The sequence below is a fragment of the Podarcis cretensis genome (genome assembly GCF_951804945.1).
Source record: "Podarcis cretensis genome assembly, chromosome: 9".
In the NCBI taxonomy this organism is placed as follows: domain Eukaryota; kingdom Metazoa; phylum Chordata; class Lepidosauria; order Squamata; family Lacertidae; genus Podarcis; species Podarcis cretensis.
This window is the reverse complement of record NC_137178.1, coordinates 74,261,527-74,279,810: the sequence shown is the minus strand read 5'-3', so window position 1 is coordinate 74,279,810 and position 18,284 is coordinate 74,261,527. Positions and strand designations below refer to the sequence as shown.

Genomic DNA, 18,284 nt, shown 5'->3' with positions numbered 1-18,284 from the left:
TTGTTCTTATTTTTACTCTGCATTCTGTGTTTTTTATATTGTATTTTTATGTTGTGAACCGCCCTGAGATCTTCAAATGAAGGGTGCTATATAAATTTAATAAACAAAAATAATAATAATAAATTCAGGGACTAGTTGGCCTCCATTTGCTGTCTGCTACAGCTTTCCCCAACAAGCGCTGACTTGCACCTGAGACTAATTTTAGTTCCTTCCTTTTTTCCTCCAGAGTTTGCATTTAGCAAAAGGTGTGTTTGGGTTCCTCATTATCTGAGTCAGGTGAGAGTGGACTTTGGGGGTGGGATATAAAAGTTTGCAGAGAACAGTCGTGTTTGTTGCTGGATTTCTTGAAGAAGCAAAATGGGGTTTGGGGCAAACTTGGCTGTTGTCTTCCTCTGCTGGGGGGTTGCTTCTTATAACCCCTGGCAATTTGCTCCAAGGAACTCAGTTTGGAGAACTGCCAGGACTGTGTCCCCAGCTCCCTCCTGGCCTGAGTCCTCTCCCTGGGCTTGGGTTGATGCTTCCCAGGTGAGAGCGTTGTCCTACTTTGCCCCTGTGGCTGTGCAGTGTGGAGAGGCCCAAGTGGTAGTAACAGTCAACAGGGACCTGTTTGGGACTGGAAGGCTCATCCAGGCAACGGACCTCAGCCTGGGCTCCTCGGGCTGCCACTACACCTCCTATGATGCTGCCAAGGATGTAGTGATCTTCGACGTTGGGCTCCATCAGTGTGGCAGCATCCTGCAGGTAACTCTGTATTAATTACCTATGTTGACCTATCCTATGCATGTTTCTGCATTTGTTTCCAGGAGAGTTAAATGGCTTTGCCTGGGGTCCAGTTAAGAGGCCTAATTCTTACCCATCAGGTTATTGTGACACTGGCTACCCTGGGTTCTTTGAAACTGCAATAGGCTCTGTGAAATGCTGAGATCCTGAAAAGTTTAAACCTGGGGGTAGGAACATGGTGCCCTCTCAGATGTCTTCACATGTGAACCAAATCAAATTCTTCCTCCATTCCTTGTTGCTCCTCCTCCTCTGCATCACCTGAGGGCTAGTCCAGAGGTTTGCACTTTTTTAATCTTTGTTTTTTTTTTAATATATTTATTTATTTTTGCAGAAAAAAAGAAGAAAGGTCAAAGAAATACATAACCACATAACCAATCACAGACATACATCAAAATAAAAAAAAACAAATTAAAAGTAAAAACTCCAATTTTTAAATTCATGTTTACAAAATTTACTTTCTTGACTTCCTCACGCCTCCCTTTTTTGTGTTCCTCTTTGTCCAATCAGATACAGCAAATCCTTACCCTCTTTCAAAACTCGTTTCTAATTATTAAAATCACTTCCATTACGTCTCCGATCTTTCCTCCTTATATTTAAACACCTTTAACATATTGTTTACTTTTGACATAATATAACTTTAATCTTTCGCCCTTTTTCTATTACGTTTTTGCATACTTTTTAACACTGTATCACTAATGCCATATTATTTTTATATCCAACATCATTTTAGCATTCATAAACTTTGCAGTATTTCTGCAGATAAATCTTAAACTTCTTCCAGTCCTCTTCCACCGCTTCTTCTCCCAGGTCTCGGATTCTGCCAGTCATTTCTGCCAATTCCATGTAGTCTATTACTTGCATCTGCCATTCTTCCAAGGTGGGCAAATCTTGTGTCTTCCAGTACTTTGCGATGAGTATTCTTGCTGCTGTTGTCGCATACATAAAAAACGTTCTATCTTTCTTTAACACCAATTGGCCGACTATGCCCAAGAGAAAGGCCTCTGGTTTCTTAAGGAAGGTGTATTTAAATACCTTTTTCAGTTCATTATATATCATCTCCCAGAAAACCTTAATCTTCGGGCACGTCCACCAAAGGTGAAAGAATGTACCATCAGTTTCTTTACATTTCCAACATTTATTATCAGGCAAGTGATAGATTTCAGCAAGCTTGACTGGGGTCATGTACCACCTATAAATCATTTTCATAATATTCTCTCTTAAGGCATTACATGCCGTAAACTTAATACGGCACTTTTTTAATCTTTGGATTCAGCCAACAGCTATTTCACTTTGTGCAGTTGCTTGTTAGCTGGTTTTGGCATGCACATTTGAAAGGGAGAATATAAACTGCACAAGGCTTTCTAGCTACTGAAATCTAGATAAAGGTAAAGGGACCCCGACCATTAAGTCCAGTCGCGGACGACTCTGGGGTTGCGGCGCTCATCTCGCTTTACTGGCCGAGCTGGAGTTTGTCCGCAGACAGCTTCCGGGTCATGTGGCCAGCATGGCAAAGCCGCTTCTGGCAAACCAGAGCAGTGCACAGAAACGCCGTTTACCTTCCCGCCGGAGATGTACCTATTTATCTATTTGCACTTTGACGTGCTTTCGAACTGCTAGGTGGGGACTGAGCAATGGGAGCTTACCCCGTCGTGGGGATTCTGACCTTCTGATTGGCAAGCCCTAGGCTCAGTGGTTTAGACCACAGCGCCACCCGCGTCCCTGAAAATCTAGATGACTCTATTAGGAGACTTGGATTGGGCTCTGTGGATCATTATCTGTCTGAAGCATTCAATGCTAACATCCTTCCCAACAGACTCCAAGCAAATCCTTGGTCCAGGTGTTTGCAAACAGTAGCTGAAACAATCTCAAAAGTCGTCCTGCACAAAAATTCCCTCCTTTTTTAAAAATATTTTATATTGCAACTTCATTTTTAAAAAATCGAATTGATTTACAACAGTTGGATAGATACAAAGTCACAAATCACCAGCTGACTTTTACAGAACATTCTTAATTTTTCTGCATTAGCCTGTCAGCAAATGTTTTTTTTCCAACTAGGATATCTTCTGAATTGCTTTTAGCAGAGCATTTGACAGGACTGGGCCTGTGACACAAAATGCTTGGTTTCTCCCAAGTATTCATTTTTCAGCAAGCCAGGTTTTTTTTTCTAGGGAGGGGGAAGGCTTTTTATTTGTTGCTATTGTTGGACATTTGGTAGTCAAACTTTCTCTAATCCACCGCATAGCATCTAGACAATCTTCCTTAAAATATATATATATATATTCCAAAAATAAAAAATAAAATTGCAAACAACAAATTCAACATCCATATTCATTTTCTAACATAAACCTATTACATAATTAACTGAATTAAAATATACCTAATTACTCTAAACTTTTCTTTGCTGTATACAAATATAACAGAAATTGTATATTAAAGCTTTTATATTATAAATATTTCAAATTCCCCTTCACCCGTGTGTGATCTTTTCTTTTTCTTCTTCTTCAGTCTTGTGTTATAATTTAATCATTGTTCAGCTGATTCTTTTATTATTTCCTTGCTTACCCCTGCACGTTTTACACGTTATCTATTAATATTCCAGTTCCGGAACCATATTTTTTCATACATACCTTCACTCCCTCCAACTCTTTAATTATTCTGATTTGAATGGCCTCTAAGAGTTGCCATCATTTTTGCCATTTCCACAAACTCAGATTTTACTTTGCCATTCTAATAATGATGGCACCAGCATCTAGACAATTTTCCTGAAGGTACTCCACTACCTCTGCCCACCTGTGGTCTTAAATTATCCTTGCACTAAAAAAACACAATGAGGCTCAATGGGTCGTCTCTCATTCCCTCCTCCAGATGACTCCAGAATCCCTGGTCTACAGCATAAGCTTATACTACAAACCTACTCCCAGCACTAATGCAGTTGTCATGCGAACCAGCCCAGCCGAAGTCCCTATTGAATGTCACTATCCAAGGTGAGTTGGGGAGATGGTGGCAATGACAGACACATAGGAGCCGTTCACAAGCGCAGCAGGGCAGTGGCTCCCAAATATTTCTGGGCTACCCCCCCCCCCAGTTCCATAAACTCATTCCTAGTGCCCCTACCATACCCTATGAAAAGCACTGTGCAGAATAATGGTTTGCACGACCCACTAAGGAAGATTAAAAAAAGGTAAAGGGCCCCTGACAGTTAAGTCCAGTCGCAAACAACTCTGGGGTTGTGGTGCTCATCATGTTTTATGGGCCGAAGGAGCCAAAGTTTGTCCGCAGACAGTTTTTTCCAGGTCATGTGGCCAGCATGACTAAGCCGCTTCTGGCAAACCAGAGCAGTGCACAGAAACACTGTTTACCTTCCCGCTGGAGTGGTACCTATATATCTACTTGCACTTTGACGTGTTTTCGAACTGCTATGTTGGCAGAAGCAGGGACCGAGCAACAGGAGCTCACCCAGTCGCAGGGATTCGAACTGCCGACCTTCCGATCAGCAAGCGCTAGGCTCAGTGGTTTAGACCACAGCACCACCCGCGTCCCTAGTCTAAGGAAGATAGTAATGCAATAATAGTTACGGTTCTGCATTTGTATTGCTCATTTCTTCAAAATCCAATTAAAACTTTCATTAATTCAACAAAAGTGATGAACTTGATCCAGTGAGACCAGCTGTACAAGGTCTAGTAGTCATTTGCCCCCTTTGTGAACCACATCTGTGGGGGACTTTCGCCTTATTTATTTCTCTTTCCAGGAGAAGCAACGTGAGCAGCGACGCCATCAAGCCAACTTGGGCTCCCTTCAGCTCCACCATTTCTGCAGAACACAGGCTGGGCTTCTCCTTGCGCTTAATGAACGGTACTTGAAAATTACGAAACAGGCCATTAGCCCAGTGTAGGGTGGCAGCGCTAGGCAAGGCCCACTGCTGAGGCAAGGGAGTTTGAGGGCAGGAGTCACTTTCACCTTTTTCCAAGCAAGCAGCAGGCAGCTGGATCTGGCCACCCTAAATGTATCTGCAGCATCCCTGGCCGAGCATCACTCTGTGGGAATCAAAAGAGGGTAGCTAGACAGGGCTGCCCAGGGCTACTGGGTGCAGTGACCATAGCCAGGCAAGCCTGCCAGCTGGGCCAAGCAGGGGCCACTAACACCGAAGGAGCCCCTGAAAGCTGGCAGTGCAATGGCCATCTAGTCCTAACTCCCTGTTGGTTTTTCATCCGGTCACTTGTTTGTGATGGATTCTACCTTTTCTGCTCCTGGGGGGTGTCTGGATCTGGGGGTGTCTAATGTGGTTAATTGAACTGCAAGCCATTGGCCTCTGTGAAGTGTAACTTTATTTGGTAATCTTTATTTTAAAAAAATCTTTTTCACTGTAGGCCTTCCTGTCTTTTAGACTCCCCCTCGAGACTTTGCTTCTGAATAGCCTTGTTTTTTGCTTCACCTTACATACTTGCCTCCTTTTCCTGTGTTCCTGGTTTTGATCAATGCAGCTGACATACTACCTACTTTTGTTCCTTTTTCAATTTAAATACAATTCAAATGTTGTTAATGGAGCAGTTTTTCATAGCTTTGAGCCTTGTTATGCTGTATCCTCTCCCCCACACAAATCATGGAAACTGTAGGTGACTCCTCATAGAGCTACAATTCCCTGCACCCTTAAACTACAGTTCCCAGGATTCGGTGTTTGTGTGTGTGCTTTAAATTTAATAAAGGCCTGGGACAAGAGTTTATCTTCTGATACACAAAAGTTTAAATTTTAGGTGCAGATGGGACCGTAATCTTTTTAGAGCTTAGAAATATTTCTGTTTTATACATTGTATTATTAAGAATATAACCTGCTGGATCAGGCCATGGGCCCACCTAGTCCTGCTCTCACAGTAGCCAACTAGATGCTGGTGGGAAACTAGCGATGAAAGACATTCCCTTTTGTTCCCTGTGATCCTAGGAGCAGTCAGAAGTCGCTTCAAAGACTCCATTGACAGCAGTAAAATAATTTATTTTGCCATGACAAAAAAAGGTACAGACAAGCTAATGCTCATTGCCTGCCCTGCCTTCCCCCTCTGGGCTTGCCAGCCTTTTTATACCCTCTAGGATGGATGGTCATTTGATTTCCAAGAAAACATGTGTTTTACAAGAAATGCCATAAAAATTAGGTTTGGTTTTTCCATATTTGGATCAACTTCTTCATTTCACGTATTTCCAGTCCCTCCCTCTTCCTGTTTCAGGAGTCGGCATAGCAACCCCTTATCTCTCTTTGCCTGAGCCACTTGCAGCCCTCCCTCACAGCCCTGCTCTGCTAAAAAAAAGAGTTTATTTATTGTTTTATGGCCTTGTAGTAATCTTGACACCTCCCTGCAAAGAGGCCGCACTGGCCTTTGTTACAGACATTAATGAAGGAAGAAAGAAGCTTCAGGGATAAAAGGCAAAAAGCAGTGTTGGATATAAAAAAAAGAAAATACTATACTATAAAATAATCTTATGGCCCTTCAGGGAGCTAAACATGAGCCCAAGAGCCCTCTCTCTCCTTCCAGCAACTGACATTGCTGCCTCTGACTGAGGAGGCAGAGCCTAGCCATTGCTGCTCCTCGAAGCCATCAATAGGCCTCTCCTCCTCCATGAATTTGCCTGGTCTGCCCCACAGACGACCTTAAGGTCCATGAATAATCATAGTTTAGAGGTCCCGGGCCCTGAAGAAGACACGACTATCCTCCACCAGGGCCTTCTCAGTGATGGCTCCGACCTGGTGGAATGCTCTGCCCATGAGACCAGGGCCCTGCAGGATTTAACCTCCTTCCATCAGGCCTGTAAGACAGAGCTATTCCGCCTGGCCTTTAATTCGAATTCAGCCTGATCTTTTATTTATAATAATAATAATAATAATTTATTATTTATACCCCGCCCATCTGGCTGAGTTTCCCCAGCCACTCTGGGCGGCTCCCAATCAGTGTTAAAAACAATACAGCATTACATATTAAAAACTTCCCTGAACAGGGCTGCCTTAAGATGTCTTCTGAATGTCAGGTAATTCTTTATCTCTTTGACATCTGATGGGAGGGCGTTCCACAGGTCGGGCGCCACTACCGAGAAGGCCCTCTGCCTGGTTCCCTGTAGCCTCACTTCTCGCAATGAGGGAACCGCCAGAAGGCCCTCGGCGCTGGATCTCAGTGTCCGGGCTGAACGATGGGGGTGGAGATGCTCCTTCAGGTATACAGGACCGAGGCCGTTTAGGGCTTTAAAGGTCAGCACCAACACTTTGAATCGTGCTCGGAAACGTACTGGGAGCCAGTGCAGATCTCTCAGAACCGGTGTTATGTGGTCCCGGCGGCCACTCCCAGTCACCAGTCTAGCTGCCGCATTCTGGATTAATTGCAGTTTCCGGGTCACCTTCAAAGGTAGCCCCACGTAGAGCGCGTTGCAGTAGTCCAAGCGTGAGATAACCAGAGCATGCACCACTCTGGCGAGACAGTCCGCGGGAAGGTAGGGTCTTAGCCTGCGTACCAGGTGGAGCTGGTAGACAGCTGCCCTGGACACAGAGTTAACCTGCGCCTCCATGGACAGCTGTGAGTCCAAAATGACTCCCAGGCTGCGCACCTGGTCCTTCAGGGGCACAGTTACCCCATTCAGGACCAGGGAATCCTCCACACCTGCCCGCCTCCTGTCCCCCAAAAACAGTACTTCTGTCTTGTCAGGATTCAACCTCAATCTGTTAGCCGCCATCCAACCTCCAACCGCCTCCAGGCACTCACACAGGACCTTCACCGCCTTCACTGGTTCTGATTTAAAAGAGAGGTAGAGCTGGGTGTCATCTGCATACTGATGAACACCCAGTCCAAACCCCCTGATGATCTCTCCCAGCGGCTTCATATAGATGTTAAAAAGCATGGGGGAGAGGACGGAACCCTGAGGTACCCCACAAGTGAGGGCCCAAGGGTCTGAACACTCATCCCCCACCACCACTTTCTGAACACGGCCCAGGAGGAAGGAGCGGAACCACTGTAGGACAGTGCCCCCAGCTCCCAGCCCCTCAAGACGGTCCAGAAGGATGTTATGGTCGATGGTGTCAAAGGCCGCTGAGAGATCCAGCAGAACTAGGAAACAGCTCTCACCTTTGTCCCTAGCCCGCCGGAGATCATCAACCAGCGCGACCAAGGCAGTTTCAGTCCCATGGTGAGGCCTGAATCCCGATTGGAAGGGATCCAAATGGTCCGTTTCCTCCAGGCGTGCTTGGAGTTGTTCAGCAACCACCCGCTCAATCACCTTGCCCAAGAATGGAAGATTTGAGACTGGGCGATAGTTGGCCAAATTGGCCGGGTCTAAAGATGTTTTTTTAAGAAGCGGTTTAATGACCGCCTCTTTCAGCGGGTCTGGGAAGGCTCCCTCACAGAGGGAAGCATTCACCACCCCGCAAAGCCCATCGCTCAGTCCTTCCCGGCTCGCTTTTATCAGCCAGGATGGGCAAGGATCAAGAAGACAGGTGGTCGGTTTCACTCGTCCAAGCAGCCTGTCCACATCCTCGGATATTTCCCTTCTCTTCCCTCCCCCTCCCCTTTTATGAAGATTACCCGCTCTGAGACCCCACAGCTAATTCTCCCCTGGCCGCCTCGCTGGCCCAAGTAGGACCAATTCAGCCAGCTAGCCCTGGGGATTACCTAATGCTTATTTCCCCTAAACTGATTTCTGAATTTCGAATTTTATTGTTCATATTTTTATACTGTATTTTATGCTGCTTTTACAATTAAGTGTTTTAAATTTGTTGTTAGCCGCCCGGAGCCCGGTTTTTGAACTGGGAAGGGCGGGGTATAAATAAAAAATTATTATCATTTTCCCTTTAATATTCTAATAATCTATTTATACTTAATTCCTTATAACATTTCTACTTCATTCCAACATTTTTCTAACACTCATTAATTTTACATTATTTCTATAATTATTAGAGTATTAAAGGGAAAATAAGGTTAAAATATGTTAAGATAATTATATGACAGAAAATAGAGGAAGATGGAAAGGATTTGCTGAAACAATTAATAGAAGTGGAATACAAAAAGGGAGGTGCGAGGAGGTCGTTGAAACAAGTGAATGAAAGTGAAGACACTGAAATGGTAAGATGTGTGTTTTAAATTGTTTTTATTTGGTTTAGTTTAGTTTATTGTGTTAGCGTTGTGTTGTGTAATGTTTATACATTGTATTGTATTGTTTTCTTTTCTCCTTTTTTTCTTTCCCTTTTTTTGTAGTGTTTAAAAGTAATAAATATTATTTTAAAAAAATTATTATCATTATTATTATTATCATCCTCTTTTAAAGCCCTTCAAATTGGTGGCCATCACTGCCTCTTGTGGGAGGGAGTCCCATAGTCTAACTCTGCGCTGCATGATGATGATGCATCCTTGGACAGGACAAACCAGTGTTGAGGTCTGTGCTGGATAGCTTTATTTCCCTCTAGGTAAGATTCTGCAACTCGCTTGTCTTTCAGATGACTGGAGCACTGAGAGAGCTTCCGGCACGTACCAGCTGGGAGACGTGATGTACATCCAGGCTGAAGTGAATGCAGAGAACCATCTTCCTCTGAGGCTGTTTGTCAACCACTGTGTCGCCACGCTGAGCCCAAGCAGGGACGCCACTCCCCGATATCCCATCATTGACCACAACGGGTAGGAGCTCTCTAGGGTTGTCCCTGCCAGTCACTATGCCCTTGGGCAGGCCAGCGGCTGCAAGGGAGAAGGGACAAGGAGCAGAAAGGGCAGAGTTGCTAGTTCCCCACCCTTGGACTAGGGCAGCCAGGAACCTCATGTTACAGGAAGTACAGTGGTACCTCGGGGTTACAAACGCTTCAGGTTACAGACTTCGCTAACCCAGAAATGGTTACCTCGGGTTAAGAACTTTGCTTCAGGATGAGAACAGAAATCGTGCTCCGGTGGCGCGGCAGCAGCGGCAGGCCCCGTTAGCTAAAGTGGTGCTTCAGGTTAAGAACAGTTTCAGGTTAAGTACGGACCTCCAGAACGGATTAAGTTCTTAACCCGAGGTACCACTGTACTGCTGACAGCTAGGGATGGGCGGAGGGGTTGATTCTGTTTGCATTTAAATGCAAATCTGCCGAACTTGCTTTTCCCGAAACAAGACATCCTTTGGGAACTTCACTATTCTCTGAATTTTACAGTCCAATTATCCATCTCCATGTGTAAGAAATGCATGTGAAGTGTGAATAAAAATACACATGTTTGGAGGAATTAACATACATACCGTAATACCAGGAGAAATTGCTTTGCAGAAACATGTATACTAATGGAAAATGGATACAAAAGCATATATTTAATAGGAGAAAATGACACTAAAATGCTGGCAATTTTTCATGAGGTGTTTTTTTTTTAAAAAAAAAAAACACACCTTGCAAACTGATGTGGAAATGTGAATGGAACTTAAGAGTGGAAGAAAAAAATGAGGAAGAAACTGAAATACAGATTTGCCCTTCTTCTCTGACAGCTTTTCTTTTTCTTCCTTCCTTCCTTCCCCTTTCCTTTCCTTGTGTTTTAGCTGCCTTGTGGATGGGAGGTCAGATTCCAGCTCAGCCTTTGTGTCTCCAAGGCTCAAGGAGGATTTGCTCCAGTTCACCGTGGACGTTTTCAGATTTACAGGACATCCTCAGGAGCTGGTGAGAAGCCTCGTCTTGCACAGCCTTCCTTGAGCTGAAGCCTAGAATGTCTAATGGGAGTTTTTTTTTTTTTTTGTCTACTTCGCTTCTCCAGATCTACATCACTTGCCACCTGAAAGTGACTGCTTCCAGCCAGGCCCCTGATCCTGAAAACAAGGCTTGCTCCTTCAACCAAGCTAATAACATGTGAGTGAGCTATGGACTCCCCTTCATAGGTGGTTTTTAAAGAGAGCTTGGGTGGCTATCCGTCAGGGATGTTTCAGCTGTGATTCGTGCAGGGGCTTCAACTAGATGAACCGTCCAATTCTACAGTTCTGTGATTCTATGTTAATAGCCCTAGCCAAGCCTGCCAATGACCTTTCTACAGGCTTAAATAGTTGGCTGTCAAAGAAACAACTAGCTAGTGATGTTTCCTATTTTTTGTTGTTGTTTTTTGAATTTGCATTTTATTTATTTGTTAACATTCTTATATTACATTGGTAAACATTGTCATATTACATTACAGGACATACTATAATTTCCAACATGTACAGTGGTGTCCCGCAAGACGAATGCCTCGCAAGACGAAAAACCCGCTAGACGAAAGGGTTTTCCGTTTTGGAGGCGCTTCGCAAAACGAATTTCCCTATGGGCTTGCTTCGCAAGACGAAATGTCTTGCGAGTTTTTCCGACTTTTTTTTCCTCCCCCCCCCCTTTTTCTAAGCCGCTAAGCCGCTTATCCGGTAAGCCGCTAAAAGCCGCTAAGCCTCTAATAGCACTAAGCCGCTAAGCCGTCAATGGGCTTGCTTCGCAAGACGAAAAAACCGCTAGACGAAGAGAATCGCGGAACGGATTCTTTTCGTCTTGCGAGGCACCACTGTATACAAAAATTATATAAAAATTTTATATACCTAGAAAAATGAAACAAAAAAAGGGAAAGAACAAAGAAAAAAAACAAAAACAATTCCCCCCCAAAATCATATACATACCAACACAAGTGATGTTTCCAGAAGCTTCCCTTCAACCCACCCAACCGGGCTGGCAGTAACATCATTAAAAAAAATTCAATTCCAAGTCTCAAAGCAGCTTACATTACAGCACTCATAATCTCACTATCCAGAGATTGTGATAATAATAATAATAATAATTTATTATTTGTACCCCGCCCATCTGGCTGGGTCTCCCCAGCCACTCTGGGCGGCTTCCATAAAAACCAAAAATACACTAAAATATCACAGATTAAAAACTTCCCTGAACAGGGCTGCCTTAAGATGTCTTCTGAATGTCAGGTAGTTATTTATTGCTTTGACATCTGATGGGAGGGCGTTCCACAGGGCAGGCGCCACGACCGAGAAGGCCCTCTGCCTGGTTCCCTGTAGCTTTGCTTCTCGCAATGAGGGAACCGCCAGAAGGCCCTCGGCACTGGACCTCAGCGTACGGGCAGAACGATGGAGGTGGAGACGCTCCTTCAGGTATACTGGGCCGAGGCCGTTTAGGGCTTTAAAGGTCAACACCAGCACTTTGAATTGTGCTCGGAAACGTACTGGGAGCCAATGTAGGTCTTTCAAGACCGGTGTTATGTGGTCTCGGCGGCCGCCCCCAGTCACCAGTCTAGCTGCCGCATTCTGGATTAGTTGTAGTTTCCGAGTCACCTTCAAAGGTAGCCCCACGTAGAGCGCATTGCAGTAGTCCAAGCGGGAGATAACTAGAGCATGCACCACTCTGGCGAGACAGTCCGCAGGCAGGTAGGGTCTCAGCCTGCGTACCAGGTGGAGTTGGTAGACAGCTGCCCTGGATACAGAATTGACCTGCGCCTCCATGGACAGCTGTGAGTCCAAAATGACTCCCAGGCTGCGCACCTGATCCTTCAGGGGCACAGTTACCCCATTCAGGACCAGGGAGTCCTCCACACCAGCCCGCCCCCTGTCCCCCAAAAACAGTACTTCTGTCTTGTCAGGATTCAACCTCAATCCATTAGCCGCCATCCATCCTCCAACCGCCTCCAGGCACTCACACAGGACCTTCACCGCCTTCACTGGTTCTGATTTGAAAGAGAGGTAGAGCTGGGTATCATCTGCATATTGATGAACACCCAGTCCAAACCCCCTGATGATCTCTCCCAGCGGCTTCATATAGATGTTAAAAAGCATGGGGGAGAGGACGGAACCTTGAGGCACTCCACAAGTGAGGGCCCAGGGGTCTGAACACTCATCCCCCACCACCACTTTCTGAACACGGCCCAGGAGGAAGGAGCGAAACCACTGTATAACAGTGCCCCCAGCTCCCAGCCCCTCTAGACGGTCCAGAAGGATGTTATGGTCGATTGTATCAAAGGCCGCTGAGAGATCCAGCAGAACTAGGAAACAACTCTCACCTTTGTCCCTAGCTCGCCGGAGGTCATCAACCAGCGCGACCAAGGCAGTTTCAGTCCCATGATGAGGCCTGAATCCCGATTGGAAGGGATCCAAATGGTCCGCATCCTCCAGGCGTGCCTGGAGTTGTTCAGCAACCACGCGCTCAATCACCTTGCCCAAGAAAGGAAGATTTGAGACTGGGCGATAGTTGGCCATACTGGCCGGGTCTAAAGATGTTTTTTTAAGAAGCGGTTTAATGACCGCCTCTTTCAGCGGATCTGGGAATGTTCCCTCACAGAGGGAAGCATTCACCACCCCGCAGAGCCCATCGCCCAGCCCTTCCCGGCTTGCTTTTATTAGCCAGGATGGGCAAGGATCCAGGAGACAGGTGGTTGGTTTCACGCGTCCAAGCAGCCTGTCCACATCCTCGGGGGTAACGGATTGAAATTGACTCCATGCAACTTGACCAGACAGAGCTCTAGCACTCTCCTGCCCCGGCACTGCTCCCACGGTGGTGTCTAGCTCCCTCCGAATATGAGTGATTTTATCTGCAAAAAACTTTGCAAAATCGTTGCAGGAGATCTTGGGGTCTTTACAAGGCCCCGGTGGTAAAGGTGGTTCCGTTAAATTACGAACCACCTGAAAGAGTCTCCTGCTACTATTTTCTGCAGATGCAATAGAGGCGGTGAAGAAAGTCTTCTTCGCCGTCGCTATCGCCACTTGGTAGGCTCGACGTTGAGCTCTAACCTGTGTCCGGTCAGATTCAGAGTGAGTTTTTTGCCACCGACGCTCTAGCCGTCTCAGCGATTGTTTCATCGCCCTCAGCTCCGAAGAAAACCACGGAGCTGTCCGGGCTCCATGCAATCGGAGAGGGCGCTTCGGAGCCAGACAGTCGATAGCCCTGGTTAACTCCGCATTCCAGCGGGCCACCAGGGAATCCGCTGAAAGGCCATCAACATGGGATAAAGCATCCCCTACCACTCTCTGGAAACCATTTGGATCCATTAAGTGGCGGGGGCGGACCATCCGAATTGGTCCCACCTCCCTGCAGAGGGGATGGGTCGCAGAGAAGTCCAGTTGCACCAGGAAGTGATCTGACCATGGCACTTCTTTTGTTTCACTTTTACTTAGTGTCAGATCACCCACGTCACTAGAGGTGAACACCAGGTCTAAGGCATGTCCATGACTATGAGTTGGGCCAAACTTATTCAGGGACAGCCCCATGGAGGCCATGCTTTCCACGAAGTCCCGAGCAGCCCCTTGTAAGGTCGTGTCGGCATGGATGTTAAAATCTCCTAGGACAACCAAACTAGGTGTCTCCAGGAGAAAATCCGCCACGACCTGAAGCAGCTCAGACAGGGAGTCCTTGGTGCAGCGGGGAGGTCGGTACACCAAAAGGAATCCTGTACTGCCCCTATTGCCCAACTTCCAGAACATGCACTCAGAAAGCTGGATCTTCCCAGTAGGACGCCTGGTGCAAGCTAGTGACTTCCTAAAAATCACTGCAACCCCCCCTCCCCGCCCACATGACCTGGGTTGCTGTGCGTAAGAGAAACCTGGTGGGCAAGCAGCGGCAAGGACAGGCCCATCTGCTTCCTCCAACCAGGTCTCTGTCACACATGCCAGGTCAAATCCTCCATCCACAATCAAGTCGTGGATGGCAGTGGTTTTATTCATCATTGACCTGGCATTACACAGCAACACCTTCAGGTCATGTAGGTTTCCCCTGTTGATTCCAGTATCCATCTGGTCAAGGCCAGACCCGGAGGCAGGGATAGTCTTCAAACAACGACTAAACCTGCCTCCTCGGTAATGACATGGTCTGGTCTTAGCGTAACTCCGCCTCCTGCCCATGATCACCGAGATCGGATGTCCCAGTGCTTCCCCCCCTGTGGAACTTGTCCCAGCCATCGTGTTGGCTGGGGCCCCACTCCCAGGCAGCCCTGATCCCGCCCCTTAAAAACAAAACACAAACTATACAGAACCAATAAAACAACAACAACAAAAAGAAACAAAACAATTATACTAAAATTAATCCCCAACTAAATATCCATCCCACCCACCCCCAACAATGGAAAAAAGGGGAAAAAAAATAAAAATTTAAATTTAAATTTAAATTGCCACCGACTGCTTGAGGACATTTTAAAGCACATTAACCACCTGGAACAGGGAAGAATGGCAGAGCACTTCCCACCCTTCCCAAAAAGTTTGTTCCAAATAAGTGCCTGGGCCACGCCCCCTGGGCCAGTTGGAAAAGGCCCTGGAAGGGAGCAGGCCCTGCAGTCCTCACCCAGCCGATGGTCCGAGGCCTCCCTGCAGCAGGAGTCCCTTTATAGCCGGGAGAGAGGGCCTGGGCCACGCCCCCCGGGCCAGTTGGAAAAGGCCCTGGAAGGGAGCAGGCCCTGCAGTCCTCACCCAGCCGATGGTCCGAGGCCTCACTGCAGCAGGAGTCCCTTTATAGCCGGGAGAGAGGTCCTGGGCCACGCCCCCCGGGCCAGTTGGAAAAGGCCCTGGAAGGGAGCAGGCCCTGCAGTCCTCACCCAGCCGATGGTCCGAGGCCTCCCTGCAGCAGGAGTCCCTTTATAGCCGGGAGAGAGGGCCTGGGCCACGCCCCCCGGGCCAGTTGGAAAAGGCCCTGGAAGGGAGCAGGCCCTGCAGTCCTCACCCAGCCGATGGTGTCTAACAAAATTATGTCAAGTATTTGACCTTGCTGCCCAAGCAAACCAATTCTGCAGGTAATGTAGGCCTTTCTCTTCCTTTCCCCCATCCCTCCAGGTGGATTCCGGTTGAGGGTACCCAGGGGATCTGCACCTGCTGTGAGACTGGGAACTGTGGTGTCACTGGAGGGCAGCCGAGGAGGCTCAACCCCTGGGATAGGTGGGCAAGAGGAAGGAGATCTGGCAGAGATGTATCCACAAAGCATGGTGCGTTCCATCCATGTTGGCAGGGGAGCCAATCTGTTCTGTGCAGGGGTCTCCAAATGAGGGGGGTGAGGCTGACCTACTGATGGCTAAGTTTAACCTTGCTCAAAATGCAGGTCAACTGGTGAAGGAACTGGAGACTGACGTGATGATTGGTCCTATTTTCGTCCGTGATGCATACATGGGCTCAAGGAGTCTTTCGGCCCAGCAAAGTGAAACAACGGAATCTCCAGAAGAACATGGTGGTACCTCCTCCTCCTCCTTTTTAGTAGTAGTAAATATTTCAAGAATGCAGGCGAGAGCAGAGTGAGAATTTGATTCAGGAATCTAGCTACAAAATCAGAATAAAATTCTGGGGCCAATGATAGTAACATGTGATTAGTTAGGGATGGCTTGTTTTTGCACTGAAAGGTTAGTACAGTGGTACCTCAGGTTAAGTACTTAATTCGTTCCGGAGGTCCGTTCTTAACCTGAAACTGTTCTTAACCTGAAGCACCACTTTAGCTAATGGGGCCTCCTGCTGCTGCCACGGCGCGATTTCCATTCTCATCCTGAAGCAAAGTTCTTAACCCAAGGTAATATTTCTGGGTTAGCAGAGTATGTAACCTGAAGCGTATGTAACCTGAAGCATCTGTAACCTGAGATACCACTATAATTGGATAGCTTGTCTGGAAACAAGTAAGGAATTGGGCCACAGCATGGAAATAAGCGATGCTCCAGGCTGCGTTTTGGGGGGTGCATTCTAGGCAAAAGCATTCAAGGTGAGGTTTTGGGGCTTTGAGCTGGAGCGTGTCCCCTCCTCCTGGCTTAATCCTTCTCTCCCATCATCCCACATAAACCTGCTATGCTTAGAACTTCCAGGGGCTTCCTTTAGGATGAGATTGCTGGAGGCTCACAGCTATTTGTGTTTTATTTACAAGTTGGATACAGTGGTGCCTCGCAAGACGAAATTAATCCGTTCCGTGAGGCTCTTCGTATAGCGGTTTTTTCGTCTTGCGAAGCAAGCCCATTGACAGCTTAGCGGATTAGCACTATTAGCGGTTTAGCGGCTTTTAGCGGATCAGCTGATAAGTGCCTTAGGAAAAGGGGGGGGGAAAGGGAAAAAACCCCGCAGGAACTCGCAAGACATTTTTGTCTTGCGAAGCAAGCCCATAGGGAAATTCGTTTTGCGAAGCGCCTCCAAAATGGAAAACCCTTTCGTCTAGCGGGTTTTCCGTCTTGCGAGGCATTCGTCTTGCGGGGCACCACTGTATAATTAGAGAGATCCAAGAGCCCACTCCTTTCACATCAGATCTTTTACAGAGAGGGGGCAGCCAGCGCTCTAAGATGCTTACAGGAAGTCTAACACTGACCAAAAATGTAAGTTGGATTGCAGCATGAAGCCCTCCAGGTTTACTTGGAGGCAAGTTCCCTAGATCAATACAGTGGTACCTGAGGTTACAGACACTTCAGGTTACACATGCTTCAGGTTACAGACTCCACTAACCCAGAAATATTACCTCGGGTTAAGAACTTTGCTTCGGGATGAGAACAGAAATCATGCTCCGGCGGCGCAGAGGCAGCTGGAAGCCCCATTAGATAAAGTGGTACCTCAGGTTAAGAACAGACCACAAGAATGAATTAAGTTCTTAACCCAAGGTACCACTGTAGTAAAAGAGCTTGCAGCCTTATGACAGCTTTGATGTAAGTTGAATTTGTTCTCTCTTTCTCTCTCCCCCCCCCCATTTGCAGGATTCCTCTCAGCGCCTGGGTTGCTGGCTGGGCTCATCTTGATGTCTCTGGCTCTGCTTCTCGCTCTGATTACTTTTGGGGTCCCTCTGCTCAAAAAGTGCCCGGGGTCCTCTTAAAATGTAATGTAATACGTATCTCGATGTGGAAAAAAACTAAATAAAGAGATAGAAATGGCTTTCTTGCTTCCTTCCACCTTTAAATGAGAAAGAGGGTACTAAGGGCTGGTGACTAATCCTATATATGGGGGAAAATTATATATGATATATATAAAGCCTGAGTTGCGTTACAGTGAGAGGTGAATCTTTGCTGTTGATGGTGGGATTTGGGGAATGGGGCTTTTTGGCTGGGTAGGGTATGTGTGGGATTGCACTTGCTTCTCTAAAAATAAAATTCAAAATCTAAAACATTTTTAAATACAAGCAAGTAAGTCTCACCTACAGGCCTATTTTGATATGTATGCCCCTCACACCCTTCCTCAAAGATCTGGGCAATTTGCTTGAGTGTTCTTCTGCTCACTTATCCTCACAATACCTTTGCTGTGGTGTTAAGATAACAGTGTGGCTAGTTCTGATTGAGGCCACCTGAGTTCCAAAGAGTGGGGATCTGCAACCTTCTCTCTGTTCTGTTACGGTAAAATCTGGGTGCGAGGCTGCTCTGCCACCCAGCTCGTCGGACTAAGTCCGTGGGTCCCTGCGGAGGAAAATGAGCTCAGCCGGAGACAGGAGCAAGCTGCAGAAGATCCAAGTTTATTGCGCAACAGGTTCAAGGCGAGATTGAACAGCGAGAAAGGGGTGACATGAACTTTTGAAACTTCCCTCCATGTCCCAGAATACAGGGCAAAATACATCCCAGTTACATCATGAATACATTAAGAAGAGGTTG

General features: G+C 46.7%; 1 protein-coding gene and 1 long non-coding RNA gene across 3 annotated transcripts in view; one reads left to right on the top strand and one right to left on the bottom strand.

Moving 5' to 3' along the window:
* Positions 1 to 18,284, bottom strand: part of LOC307224701 — a 45,608-nt gene that overhangs the window by 1,084 nt on the left and 26,240 nt on the right. The window lies entirely within an intron of this gene.
* LOC307224642 (zona pellucida sperm-binding protein 3-like) lies at positions 343 to 17,577 on the top strand. 2 transcript variants are annotated; one of them, XM_079991675.1, is made up of 9 exons: positions 343 to 741; positions 3,646 to 3,764; positions 4,529 to 4,632; positions 9,242 to 9,419; positions 10,300 to 10,417; positions 10,512 to 10,603; positions 15,526 to 15,674; positions 15,788 to 15,913; positions 17,403 to 17,577. In XM_079991675.1, the coding sequence occupies exons 1-9, from the start codon at positions 358 to 360 to the stop codon at positions 17,516 to 17,518; spliced, it is 1,386 nt and encodes a 461-aa protein (XP_079847801.1). In that variant the 5' UTR covers positions 343 to 357; the 3' UTR covers positions 17,519 to 17,577. The 2 variants fall into 2 exon arrangements, with proteins under 2 accessions (XP_079847801.1, XP_079847800.1); XM_079991674.1 differs by having other exon boundaries at positions 15,788 to 15,916.